Below are 13596 nucleotides of genomic sequence, written 5' to 3' on the forward strand. Positions count from 1 at the left end.
CTCCTTCTCCGCAGCTCCACCTGAACTCTTTCCACCTGCACAGGATCCCCAAGGCTATGAACACTGTCAGTACTGGCACTTAAAAAAAGAATAAAAGCACTGATCTGCCTGACAGTACACCCTACTATTGGCAGGCCACTATAGAGGAGCCTGAGATAGCAGTTGGTAGGAGCCTCGAACTATCTTCCATGATAGCAGAAGTTCCATGCTCCATGAAGCAAGGAGGTTGCCAGTACTTCAGGAAAGGGGGGGGGGGGGCAGGCCTGACTGTGGTCTGTCCTCACAGCTGTAACTCACAAATTAGATTTCAAATTCAGTTTTACTATAGTGGTCCAACACCGGGGCCTCAACCTGCCAGCTGAATCTGCCCTAGTTCCAATATCTTGCACACTTTTGCAACTGGAAGAATCCCATCATCCAATGTATAACTGGGTTCATCTCTTAATTCTCTCTGGTTTCATCCCTGATAAAAACTGGTTTATACATAGATGCATTTGTTTCAACAGGTGAACAAACTATGCAGTAATAGCATTTTGCTTCTGTTCCAAACATTTTAATGGAAACATCCCACACAGTTATTGATGTGTTTGAACATCTTGTTTTATTACAAAGATATTTTTCCAAAGATTCTGCCGCTTCCATTAAACAGCAGGTAAGGAAACCCCCCCCCCCCCCACTCCTACATATAACATGACAAAGTTAAAAATATATTACAATGGGGGTTGGGCTCTGGGCAATAGCACCAACCCCTCCATTTCTGGTTTGTAGACAACTTATTTCTTTCCAATGGTTGTAGCAAATATTTGGACGAAGAATTAAATAATAAAGCATATGCCATAAAACACACGAGCCAAGCACATTGCTTGGCGTGCACGCACGCACGCACGCACACATACGGACACACACACACACACTCGGGATATAACAACTGGCGATGGAGAAGCCTCCCACGCCAAAGGGCCAGTCCAAGCAGTGGCTTCCGGCGCTCCTAATTGGGCACCGATGACTCCTCATATGAAAGCCTTGTCTAGCACCAGAAACAACCATTCTTTGCCTGCTTGCTTTCAGCTCCTTTCTCCAAACTGGAACTTTCTGTCCAGGTTTTTCTGTCCAGGTTCCTGAGATGGCTCTCTGTGTGGAAGTGTGTCACTGGCAGCTCTTCACAGTTCCAAAAAAGAAAGAAAAAAAGAAAGAAAATCTCTTTCAAAGTTACATGTAGCCCAGCTACATTTTAAACATTTCTCTTCTGCAGTTCTTTTCTCAACAAACACATAGAGACTTGCTCAGTGAGTGTTTCTTTTCGCATTTCTCTTTTTCGTGTCTTTATATTCCTCTTTATTTTTGCATTGGATAAAATCTGTATTTGTTACATACTGGTATTTATATACCACTATATAAAAAAAACACATAGTGACACTTTGATCCTTCATATAATAATTCTGCACTCGGCATCTGGGAATGATGTAAAGCCAGTCTAACTACATAAAGCAACAACTGAACAACGAAATAACATTCAATTGGAAAAAATTGAATTCTGTTGAAAAAAAATTCAATTAAAAAAGTTTGGTTCCCACCCAAGTGATTAAATTCTAGGCTCAAACTGTAGTGACCCCCCTTTAGACCTTTTGCCTTTGGTGAGGTAGTGTGATATTTTTAAGCGTTATTTGGCAGTTTCTGAGATTGATGTTGTCAGTAGCATTAGCTGGATGCAATGCTCTTGGGGTGAGTTTGGATTGACTTGCACTCAATGGCCATTGCCGACAGGCAGCTACCTACGAAGCTAAAGGGGAATTCTGAGAGAAACACAAGCCTAGGACCACTGTTGTTCTTCCTTACAGCAAAAAAGAAAAAACAAACTTTTTTTTCCTGTAGTCAATGTAAAGGCATATAAGGAACAGTTAAGGGAATTACATTCTGGACTTAATGATACTTTGACTGGCAAACACCGAATAGAGAACAGTTTGAAAATCAGTGGGCTAATTTTCCCAATGATTTTAGACAGTTGGGTGAAACATAACCCACATGGTCTTTACCAACCCCCCCACAAAAAAGGGGGATTTCAGGATAGGGATGTTTGGGAGTAAAGAGGGGTTGTCTGTATTTAACCTTTTCTTGTACTCCAAACTGGTTTGCCAACCTGCCTTGCTCTCTGCGGGGTTCCATATGTTCAGGGGAAAACATGGTATGGAGGAAATACTTTTGAAACAGAAAAGGGGAAAATGGTTTAGACACACACTGCCATTGATTTCAGTGGACTCAGAAAGATGCAACTCTGTTTAGTACTGCACCGTAATTGTAACTTCCTTGTTAATCCCAGTTATGTCTTCCTACTCTGTCCTCCAGCCTTTGAGTCAACTCTCAGATCCATTTCTCATGTTTTTTTGGGAAAACAAATTTCCCATTTAGGTACGCAACGAAGGGTGTTACCAATCACCAGGACTTCCCTGCCACATGCATCTGAATCAAACTTGCATTTTATACACTTGATTTCTTTTAAACCAAACAATATGGTTTCAGTGTGCAGGATACATATACGTGCTAACTACATAACACAGGAAGCCGCCCTCTAACAGCATAATGAACTTTTCATCGTACATAAAAGTATGTTCCTTATGACAGAAGTTGGATTACAAACAGACACCATTTTTGCTTTATTGAAATTACCACTGTTCTTGTGTTAAACCAACAGTGTGAACTTTGGATTTATGCAGAGCCAAGAGTTCAACTCTGTCCTTTCCCTCTAAAATAGCAAGTGGGGTGGGGGGGGAGGTAGAACAAAGGAAAGGAAGTGCTTCCCTTTGACCCCTGTGGTATATATATTTTTTCTCCTTTTAGGAAAAAGTATTCCTGGAGCCAGATGGGCATTTAGAAGAATCTGCTGAATGAAATTCATGGTGCATGAACATCTGGGAAGTTCTGGGAAATGGGAACAGCTGCACTATTTGTTCTTCTCTGACACTGTTCACTAGGCAATAATGATCTCTCCAGCAAGCTAACAGCCATTTCCGTTAAGAGTAAAGTGCTTTCATATGTCATGACTACTTAGGAAGCAACTGCATTGTCTAGTCTGCAAGTTCCTCACCTTTTTCCAGCTTTGGATGTAGGTGTGGCTACGTTTACATGTACAGTACAAAAATAAAAGGCACAAAATACATCTAATGCAGCACGCTGTGTACAGTAAATGGATTCCCTGAAATTTAAGTACACAGAAAGAAGAGGGGCACTGTCAGAGGGAATATTACGGTTGCTTCATTGGCCTTTTAAAACCTTCCTATTATTACTCCCTAAGGCTTCTCTGTTGTTTTTTGCCCAGCCAGCCCATCTTTGCTTTCATATCCTGGCCACCACAGTCTCTTTGGGAAAACGAAGGGGAAGACGGCTGCTTTGAACAAGTGCAGGAGCTCTTTAGAAGAAGCTACTGCGTTTGGCAGCGCAAGTGTTGTGCCTCTGTCTGAAAGATCAAATAAATTACGAGTGTCATGCAGTGCAGCTCACATAAGGGATTTCAAGCTGTTTGGTAGACAACCCTCATTTCACCAGATGGTTTAAGGAGACTGGTCAGACCCACCGCTGAATCATTTTGTTAGATACTATATACATACAACAGGCTACATTTTGACACACAACTTTGAAAGGGTGTTCCCTAAAAGACAGTGCACTGTAGAGAAGGTCACTTCTAGACGCAAAAGCAAGTCTGGGTTGCTGCTTAGGCCTCGCTGCAGCACTCGTAGATATTGTCTTCCATGAGTGCGATCACTTGCTCAAATTTGTGCTGCAGCTGTGTGCGTCTTGTTGTGGGGTTGGAGTCCAATGCATTCACAATCTGAGGGAACATGGAACATTTTTAAAAAGATCACTGGTGAGAAATGTGCAATCATTTTGAGATTACTACTGTTTAATTTCTTTCTCGTTCACTTGCTCCTTTCCACCCAAGAATTAAAAACCACCCAGCTGTGTAAGCCTGTTTGTTTCCTCTCTACCATTTCACATACAAACCACTGCAAATTCAGATGCACAGCCTTGGTTCAGATATCACGTGAAAGCAAAGTTTAATTAAATCAACAGTGGTTAGTGTGACCGGCCACACTGAACTATGGTTGATTAGTCTCTGTCAAACCAAGAAGTGAAACCAGAATCTGAAATTTGTTTTTTTACCACAGTAAATCTTAAGATTTTGCATGAAATAAGATTTCAGATATTCTGTTTCAACCTGGGTTTAATCCTGGTTTATTCTCCAACAATTCATTCTACATGCACAGTACTTGCTGAATGTTGTATCAAGTAGCATTTTGTTATGCAATGTGATAATATTACTAAATCATCAGCCTAGAGGTTAGGATCTTTCAGTATTTCAGTATTTATTCATTTACGGCCACAGACCAATACCACTGAATAAATCAAACCAAGCTCCAGAATAATAAAATGGAAGACATTCAAGGGGAACAATAAAAAACAATAAATCACAAACCTGCTATAAAAATATTTAGAAAAATATAAGGGAAAAAGGTTAGGATCATGGTTGGGCATCATGTAAAGATTTATTTTACAGTAACCGAGTTGGCAAGTTATATGCTGTGCAATCTTTATAAGGGGAATCTTCCAATACATAATCCTCTAAATATTTTGTATGCACACATTCACAGCTTCAACAAATTTGTTCTCAAGGAAGGGGCCGTGGTTCAGTGGTACACCACTTATGTAGCATACAGAAAGTCTCAGGCAGTTTCCGCACGGGCGGAATATGGCGGCTTGGGGACAGCAAAAACGGCTTTCCCAGGCCGCCGCCCGGAAATTGACCGCTAGAGAAGGGCGCAGCTGCATTGCAGCCGCGCCGCCCTCGCGCCACCCGACCGGCGCGAAGCCGGTGTTTCCAGAGTGCGCTGGGAAGCGCACTTTCCCGGGAACGCGGGCTTGAAGCCGCTGCCGTTCGCATGGCAGCGGCTTCAAGGCGCCTCCCCCCCCCAACTCCCTCCCTGCACTTACCTTGTCCCCGGGCCTCCGACGGTAGCGTTGCGAGCCTGAGGGACCGATCCCCTACCCTGCGGCGGCTGGAGCAGACACGCCAAGGAGCGGGGGGGGCATGAACTCAGGCCTGGCCGGCGACGTGCGAGGCCGAGGGGACTTATGCCGAATTGCCGGCCAGGCGACGCCAGCTCTGTGGCCTTCGTCCCGGCTCAATTTCTGGGACCCGTCCATCTCGCGGGGGCGGTCCCTAAAGCGTCGTCCGGGTCAGTCGCGAAATGCGCCCGACCCAGCCCGCTTCTCGCCTCGTCGTCTGCGGGGAAAACGGCCATAATTTGTTCCATGACTTCTCCAGTTAAAAACATCAAGTAGTAGGTAATATGAAAAATGCCATGGTTGGACACTGGAAAGCAGCTGCCAGTCAGAGAAGACAATACCTAAAGCTCTCTTTCATACCCTGAAATGTAAAAGCTGACAGTGGATGGAAATTGCTGAGGATGGGATGGGGGATGAAGTTTTCAGTAAAAGAAATATCTTCATCATGTTGATTTTTTTTCTGTTAAATCTTACAGTTCTTTAAACACTTTATGTGTGTAATCTGATATCTGGAACCAAGCTCTTAAACCTTTTTTTAAACCCAAACTAAAATAGGTCTGCTAGAAAAGGAAATAAACGAAACACTGGGTGGTAGCTTTTCAGCACCAGCCAAATGCTTAGAATCCCATGGACATGCGAGGCAGCTTGAAAACAGGCTGGATTCTACAATGCTGTTTGCCATAGAATTTAAGATCACTAGATTAATGGTTAAAAGCCATTAACTATTTTTTTCAGAACTGGTTCATGAGGTGAAGACTATACATCCATATAAGCACCTAATCACAAGAATCAGTCCCGAATGGTGTGAATTGCCTCCACCTATTAAACAAAGCAAGTGGTTTACCTGGTTGCGGTATCTCTTGGCATACTTGTAAATTTCAGTCATAGCCACATTGGTGTTAAACTCATTGCGACATTTCTACAAAGGACAAAACAAACAGGAAGAACACTAATCAACATATACAAAGGGTAATCCATTCTATCTGACAGAAATCAATTGCACTAAAATGGTACTTGGATTTGATTGCGCTGTAAGCCAACATCAGCATATTTGAACTCTGGTTCCCTTCAAAGTTAGTTAATTAATATGTGGCATACATAACTTCCCAACAGTGAAAAACAAAAATAAATCTAATACAGCCAAGGTCAATCACTTGAATGATATATGCTTGCTTCCTTGGGTTTCTCTAAAAATATTGTCTGACATTTTTTCCTATGGAACGTATGGGATCTTTGCATACATTTGAAATAGTCATTTCTATTTCTTGGACATGACTGAAAGTCTTTGCTCCCAAACTCCAGAATGTTGTGCTGTTTCTTGCCATAATTTGTATGAATAAGTATAGAAAATTCTAGTATAGCCCCACCGTCAAAAAGTTGATTTCTTACCCTGGACTCCTCTGCTAGGTGTGCATTCATTTCTTGTTCACTGAGAGGCGGCATGTCATGAATCTGTTTATAATATCTCTGCACTATTTTTCTGTATTCAGGAATGTCCTTGGCATACAACAGTTTATTAGTAGGTGAATCCTAATGGTAAAACAGGGAGAATTCATTGATATTTCATTCGCTATGGGGGTAATGATTTATTCTTACTATCAAATCAGGTATGTAATGTAAAACAGAAGCTGGATTTTCCTCTAACTGCTTGAAAAATTCAGTTACACCAGCAAATCTAGCACTGTGAAGAGGACTTTGAGTATCCTAGTAAAAGCTGGAAAATTGTAAGCGCATTCAAAAGCTGAACAGCCACATCAGTTCTCTTTTCTATTTCTCAGCCCAGCAGTGTCCTTCTTACCTATTGTGGACTGAGCAAGAACATTAACATGGAACAAAGTGAGACGATCTCCTGTCTAAGCTCATTGAAGGGCGACATTTACATTAGCAGCTTTTTAATCCAAGCAAAAGAACAAGAATGGGCCCACAATACAAATGACATGCTGCATACACATGGAACTTTATTTTGATGCTAGTGATTCATTATCCCCACTTTGCTCACTATACAATGCCTTCTTTTATGCTATTGTATTTCTAAAAACATTTCCATCTGCTGTCTTAATTCAGCTGACCTAATCCAGCCTAATTTATAGTTTGACAAAGAAAAATCGTAGGCACTTCATAGCTTATGAAAAAAAAATTCACAAGCCCCACACAACTCATACCTTTCATTACAACTTTACTCCATGTCAACCCTGGCAAAGAGATTCCCCGTGCTTCCGGTGAGGAGTGGAACAGCTCAACTGCCCTTTCCCCACACTGAAGCTTTGACTGCTCGCCAGCTCTGGGAGGGATGTGATTTACAACACTCTCTAATAAAACATATTTACGCTGGAAAGTTTCAATGTCATCACCAAAAGCAGCAGAGGCATAAAGCTCTCTCTCTCTCTCTCTCTCTCTCTCTCTCTCTCTCTCTCTGAAAGATTGGGCTTCACACTGAATTGACATACAGGGAGGAAAAGCTGGAGCCTTCTTACAAGGGAATCAACTGGACAAGGCCTGGAACTAAATTAATAGAACTGAGTAGGACTTTGAGGAGACCTGCTTAGGGCTGCTCTCTCTAGTATTAAACCTTAGTTGTGGTGGGTTTTCCGGGCTGTGTGGCCGTGGTCTGGTGGATCTTGTTCCTAACGTTTCGCCTGCATCTGTGGCTGGCATCTTCAGAGGTGTATCACAGAGAGAAGTCTGTTACACATTGTGTTACAGTCTGTGTCAGAGTGTATAATAGACTTCCCCCTGTGAATCCGGCCGTGAAAGCCTTCGACAATACATTAAACCTTAGCTTTAACCTGGCTTACAGGAAGTTATTTGAGTAAGCTATACCCAGCTGAACCTGGCTCATTTGGGAAAAACTGTTCCTTACTACATACCTCCTGTGACAGAAAGTCATAGAATTACTCTCACAAAAGAATTACTCTCATGAGTTACCCTGTTTAAATCCCTTTTGCCTCCATTTAAATTATTATTTATTACAGAGGCCTGAAAACAAGCTGCGGGAAGAAACTGTAAAAGCCCAGGACCATCTCCCTGTAAAAGACCACTCCAGGACAGATTCTGTGAGCTCCCAATCTACAGGAAAGCAATCTCTGTAGAGGATGGGTCAAATCTCTGGAACACACAAAACATTGCTATGCTAAAAATAGAGATTTATTCAAAACAAGAGAATCAAAGCAAAGAGCTCAACATAAACAAGAAGAAAGGATGCAAAATGTTCCTGTTTGGTAGTATTTTAGCTAAAAGTTGGAACAACTCCAAACAAGCTTTGGTTGTAGTTAACAGTTGTAGCATTCACAGATCCATGTCATAAATCAGAATTAAGGTTCATGGAACCTTAAGAAAACCTTCTGAACCCTGTTAGAACATTGCAGAGCCAGGTGAAGAAAAGGCATGAAGAGAATGGCAAAGGGGGTGACAAATATTAATAACAGAAATATAGTCTCTGTTTATATTTATAAAAAGAATTCAGGAGGTAGCAAGCAAGCAGGTGACTGGGTGTTAAAAATGCACTGTATACTTTAAAAATGGTTCATATTGCCAAGCAGGCATACAATACCCAAACAACCCAAAACAACACTGGGCCCAAGAAGGCCAATCTTAGAACAGCCTGACGAATGGTCATTCAAAAAACTGAGACATTATTTAAACAACAGATTGTAAATAATTTCAAATCAGCATTTCAGCCTCGTGTCACTACTTTACTGTTTCCTTTTCTCAAACTAGATTCTAATGCAGAGACCTTGAAGCAGATACACAAGAAAATTGACAGAAATTATTTCAGGCTGAAAATAAACTCTCTCTCAGAACTATTTGCATGGTAAAATTGTAAAGTGGAGAATAGACCTTTAGTACATAAAAATGTTTGGATGGTCATTCATTTGGCTGATCTCATTGGCCGTTTCCGCACGGGCATTAAAGGGCAGCCTGGAGACGGTAAAAATGCCGTCTCCAGGTCGCCATTCAAGTCGACGCGGGGGCGCAGCTGCAACGCAGCCGCGCCACCCTCGCGCTGCCCGCCCGGCCTGAAGCCGGCGTTTCCCCAGAGCGCTTCGCAGCGCTCTTTTTGGGGAAACGCCGCTGTGGAAGCTGCTGCCGAGCGAACGCAGCAGCAGCTTCACGGCGCCCTCACCCAACCTCGGGTGACTTACCTTGTCCCTGGACCTCCGGCACATCGCTGAGGCCTGGGGACATGCCCCCCTGCCCCTGGCGCTTCACTAGACGAGCAGGCGCTGCTAGGAGTTAGAGGCGTGTCCCCAGGTCTCGCAACTGCTGCCGGAGGCCCAGGGAACATGCCGGGTCGGCCGGGCAGCCATGGCGCTTCCGTGGCAAGGCCCGGCTTTGCCCGGTTGTTCCCAGGACCGTCCGCGCAGACGGTTGGCCAGCGGTTGTCGGGTCCAGCTGTTAGGAAACGTTAACCCTCGGGCCGCTTTCCGCGCTCTTTCGTATGAAACGGGCCTTAGACTATTTTGGGGGGATTCATGCCAAGAGTTCAGTTCTGTCCATTCCATATAAAATAGTGGCAGGCACTAGTGGGCGGTTTGATTTCAACTGGTAAAACTACAATTAAATAGAAAAAAGTATATATCCACTTAGATATCCTCAAAATGACATCTTTCAATATGTTATCCACTTTTCATTGTAAATAATTCCCATTGTAATTTGGCTAAACTGATACCAGTTGTAAGACCACTGAAGATATTTTGTGAGGGACAGCAACATATAAAGTATAGGTAGTTATATACCTTGCCCAACTGCAGATCAGAGATGGAGCAAGCATCGATAAAGGCCTGAGCTATTACAGAGAGACAGGCATCTATATGATCCGTTTTGTCGATGTCAAAGACAAACTGTGGGTTTTTCAGAATGTTGACCCAAAATCTCAGAGGTAGGCTGCAGGGGTAAACACAAAGCATGGACGGTTACAATTAGCAGTTCTTTGTCTCTGAATCACAGAGTGATGAAAATAGTAAAAAATAACTAAAATGGTATTTTAAAAAGGAAGATGGAAATCAGAGTAACTGGAAAAATTTTTAGCTATCATTTGGACAAGTGGAGACCACAAATGTTCACAGATGTGTTTATCGCATCTCTTGTTTCCATCTCCCATTCGCTGTCTCATACATGGTCTGATTTTTCACAGTCAAAATGCCTCATGGTAGATCTGGGAGCATATCTGCCATGGAGCTTTTTGCCCCACTTTTGACTCTTCACTGCTCCCCAGTTCTTCCTGGGATTCGAGACAGGGCCGGTGTATTATGCCCCAACTGTTTCTGCACAAGCCCGGTGCTTCTCCAGTTGCACTGTGAGCTGTTCCACAATGTGTTCCATGCATGCGCAGACAACCTCCGTTTCCCATTGGTTGAATCTCTCCCCGTTCCTTCCACTCACTTTCACTATTTTAGTTTTAAATGACTCTGAACACAAAACATGAGCTGAGAATTGGCACCCTTGCCCCCCCATCTAAAATCCTTGTGTGTTTGAGGGAATCGCTGTCCTCCACACACACACACCCTGGTCTAAAATCCTCGGCGTGTGAGAGAACTGCTGTGCTCCCGTTCGCCGCGCCTGAACAGACTGCTTTTCTGTCTGAAAACCAAGTTTTCTCCCTCTGTGTTTTTTTCCACTGCAAGGGAAGAGGGCGACGGCGATTTTTAGTGCCTGATCATTGGAGAAGTGGGACAGAGTGGCAAGGTGGGAAAAATGGCCCCGGTTCTGCTGCCAAGGAGTTTTTCATGGCAGAAGAAGCCACTGGAGCAAAAAGGGGCATTTCAAAAGAACCTCAACTTTGGCAGTTTTTTTAATTCGTGGAGCTGTGGGGCAGTGCCGAGACAACAACGTGGCAGACATGCTGCAGCACTGGGAGCCGTGAAGAACTTCTGACTGCACCGGACTATTCTCCATGCTAACAATGGGGCATTTTTACCATGAAAAATCAGCCATAATCCCATTGATACTACTCATACATGCTAGTCACATAGCACTGTTTCAGGCACAAGCTCACAGATGTCAGTGGACTTAGTAGGCTGTAATTCTGACTAGGATGACACTGTCTCATGGTTAATTACTAATGTGACAGTGCTCTCTACTCCCCTCCCAACTGTTTAGGCCAACTGAATAGAATTTTGGGATGCTGATATAAGAACATAAGAACATAAGAACAAGCCAGCTGGATCAGACCAGAGTCCATCTAGTCCAGCTCTCTGCTACTCGCAGTGGCCCACCAGGTGCCATTGGGAGATCACATGCAGGATGGGAAAACAATGGCCTTCTGCGGCCATTGATAAACATTATAGTTGAATATATTGATCATTAAATATACTACAGTCAGAACTTTTATACTCAATAGCTGCAGAAATGTCAAAGACTGTAGCTAAGAATTTTTGTTGTTGTTGAGTGTATTTAATTTTGGGAGCATATAAGCCAAACCATTATTTTTCTGCTAATCTGTGTGTTCTGTGCTTCATTCCTGTCTCTCTCTCACTATAACAAGTGCCTTCGCCAATTATACAAAGCTGGTACTGATTTTACAAAGTCTGGAATCAATACCCCTTTTTTTTACCTTGAGATGCACATGTGTTTCATGAGGTAAATTATAGCAAAATACTGACTCATGGGTAGAAACAGGATTGGATCATACAAAATTTCCCTTTTCCGGTCGTAACATTGGTTACATATGTGTTTCTTATTTGAACTAATCATGCAGTTTTATTCACTTAAATCAGTTATTCCAAGTATTTCTAAGCTTACTTTTCTTCCAAAATATAGAGACCCAAGGGAGTAACAACACAGTTCTTTTCTTGGAGTCTCACCACAGCGAGGCTTTAGAACACATCATCTTAATTTTTTACCTACAGAATCTAAGCCAAGTCAACATTCCCAGGATCTGAATGCCACAGGATGAGGGACTGATGGGATTGTTCCTTTGAGATAGCTCTTTGTGAATGAACTTGAAGAGTTTGACCTTCGTTCTCTCTTTCTGGATACTAACTGTTCTGTCTTTTTGCCAGCACAGATATTTATCTACTGGAAGTTATTCCAGAGTTGGCAAAGGTGTCTGACTGGCTGCCCGGAAAATGATATGCCATGAAATTACTACAGCACAAAGAACAGCAGCCCAAGTTTCTATGAATTCCTCTCCCTGCACCCACAGAGGATGCCATAGCTCATTTCATCTCTTGGCTTTCAAACCAGAATTGCCATCACATCTGACTCTTGTAGGTTGTAATGTGAGCAGCTATTTGTTTAGGATATATTAGCAATGACTGACAGGAAAAAAACCCTACTGATTACTGTCAAACAGGACTAGATAACCAACAAGCTCTGCTTCTCAGCTTTAACAAGCCTGCCTATACTTGTCAAGTAGAAAAATGTATGTAGCTTTCAATGTATTTTCTCAGAAGTTTGTGGCAACCTACATCTATTTGAATATTTGCTGATACTCAATTTTCTTTTAATTGAAAGGCATCTCTTTGATAGTCTCTGGGGAGCATATACTTACTGAACAGTTGTGGCAGCTATCTCTGGTTCCTTTCCCAATCTTCCTTAGAAATTCCCATTAGAATCAGAGTCACTTGCTCAGGAGTAATATTTAGCATATTTAGAATTACAATCAGATCCCCCTCACTGCCAAATGCACATGTACTGGCCTTGCACCTCCAGTTTTGTACATTCAAAATGATATCTGTTCTCCATTTCACATGATTATCCTTGCTCCTCCCTTACACCTTCAACTCTTTATAGACATTTGTAGATCATCAGGTCTTTACAAACATACATCTGTGAAAGGTTAAAAAAAATGACAGCCTTTGCCAAACCTGTTGGTTTTCCAAATGTGCATTGTGTCTGGATCAGAGATTCCCCGTTTCTCTGCTTGTTCTTCCAGGAAATCAAAGAAATACTTGATAGCCAAAGGTGGTCTGTCCTCTCGGATACTTAAAATGGCTTTGAACAGGTCATCCAGGAATTTCTGAAGTGTGCCCTGGTGAATGAGAGGATTCCAAATTGGTCTAAGAAAGCAGAATCTATGGTAGACTAATGTATTAAGAAATGACTGATTTTTTTTTTCAAAATAAAATTGAAGAAAACTTCCTGGAACATGGTTCAGTGAAGAAGACAGCAAAATAGAGCTGACAGGAGAGAAATGGTTAATTTTGCACACAGTAATATAATTCAGTTACTTTGCATTTAATCTGTTTTGGCACTGAGATTCTCCTTCTCTGTTGCTGGAATCCAAAAACACATCTGTGATTATTCTGTGTGGTAAACAGTGAGAAAAGCTACAGACCCCTGGCAACTCTTATGATCTCTACTCCAATTATGAATTACAAAACAGTGGAATTACAGACTGGCTTAAGGCCAAGCCCTGTGTCCAAGTTTGTTAAGAGCAATAATCCTGATACTTTAAGTGGGTCTTAAATCTCAATCCAGGCTGGACTCTGACACTGGACTGGACCAAAAATCCCACACGTTGGAGGTCTGACCCAGTACTGGATTTCTGTGGCTGAGCCATGAGTGATATCAGCGCTGGTCTCCAGGACTTATCTT

General features: G+C 42.5%; 1 protein-coding gene across 1 annotated transcript in view; it reads right to left on the minus strand.

The window, feature by feature from the left end:
• Nucleotides 1-531: 531 nt before the first annotated feature.
• Nucleotides 532-13596, minus strand: part of PLXND1 (plexin D1) — a 180718-nt gene continuing 167653 nt past the window's right edge. Inside the window, 5 exon segments of the mRNA XM_048490141.1 lie at nucleotides 532-3823; nucleotides 5903-5977; nucleotides 6448-6588; nucleotides 9795-9942; nucleotides 12867-13030. Of these exon segments, the coding sequence (XP_048346098.1) occupies nucleotides 3707-3823; nucleotides 5903-5977; nucleotides 6448-6588; nucleotides 9795-9942; nucleotides 12867-13030 (645 nt within the window). The 3' untranslated portion in view covers nucleotides 532-3706.

Source organism: Sphaerodactylus townsendi, linkage group LG03 (genome assembly GCF_021028975.2).
Source record: "Sphaerodactylus townsendi isolate TG3544 linkage group LG03, MPM_Stown_v2.3, whole genome shotgun sequence".
NCBI classification, from domain to species: Eukaryota; Metazoa; Chordata; class Lepidosauria; order Squamata; family Sphaerodactylidae; genus Sphaerodactylus; species Sphaerodactylus townsendi.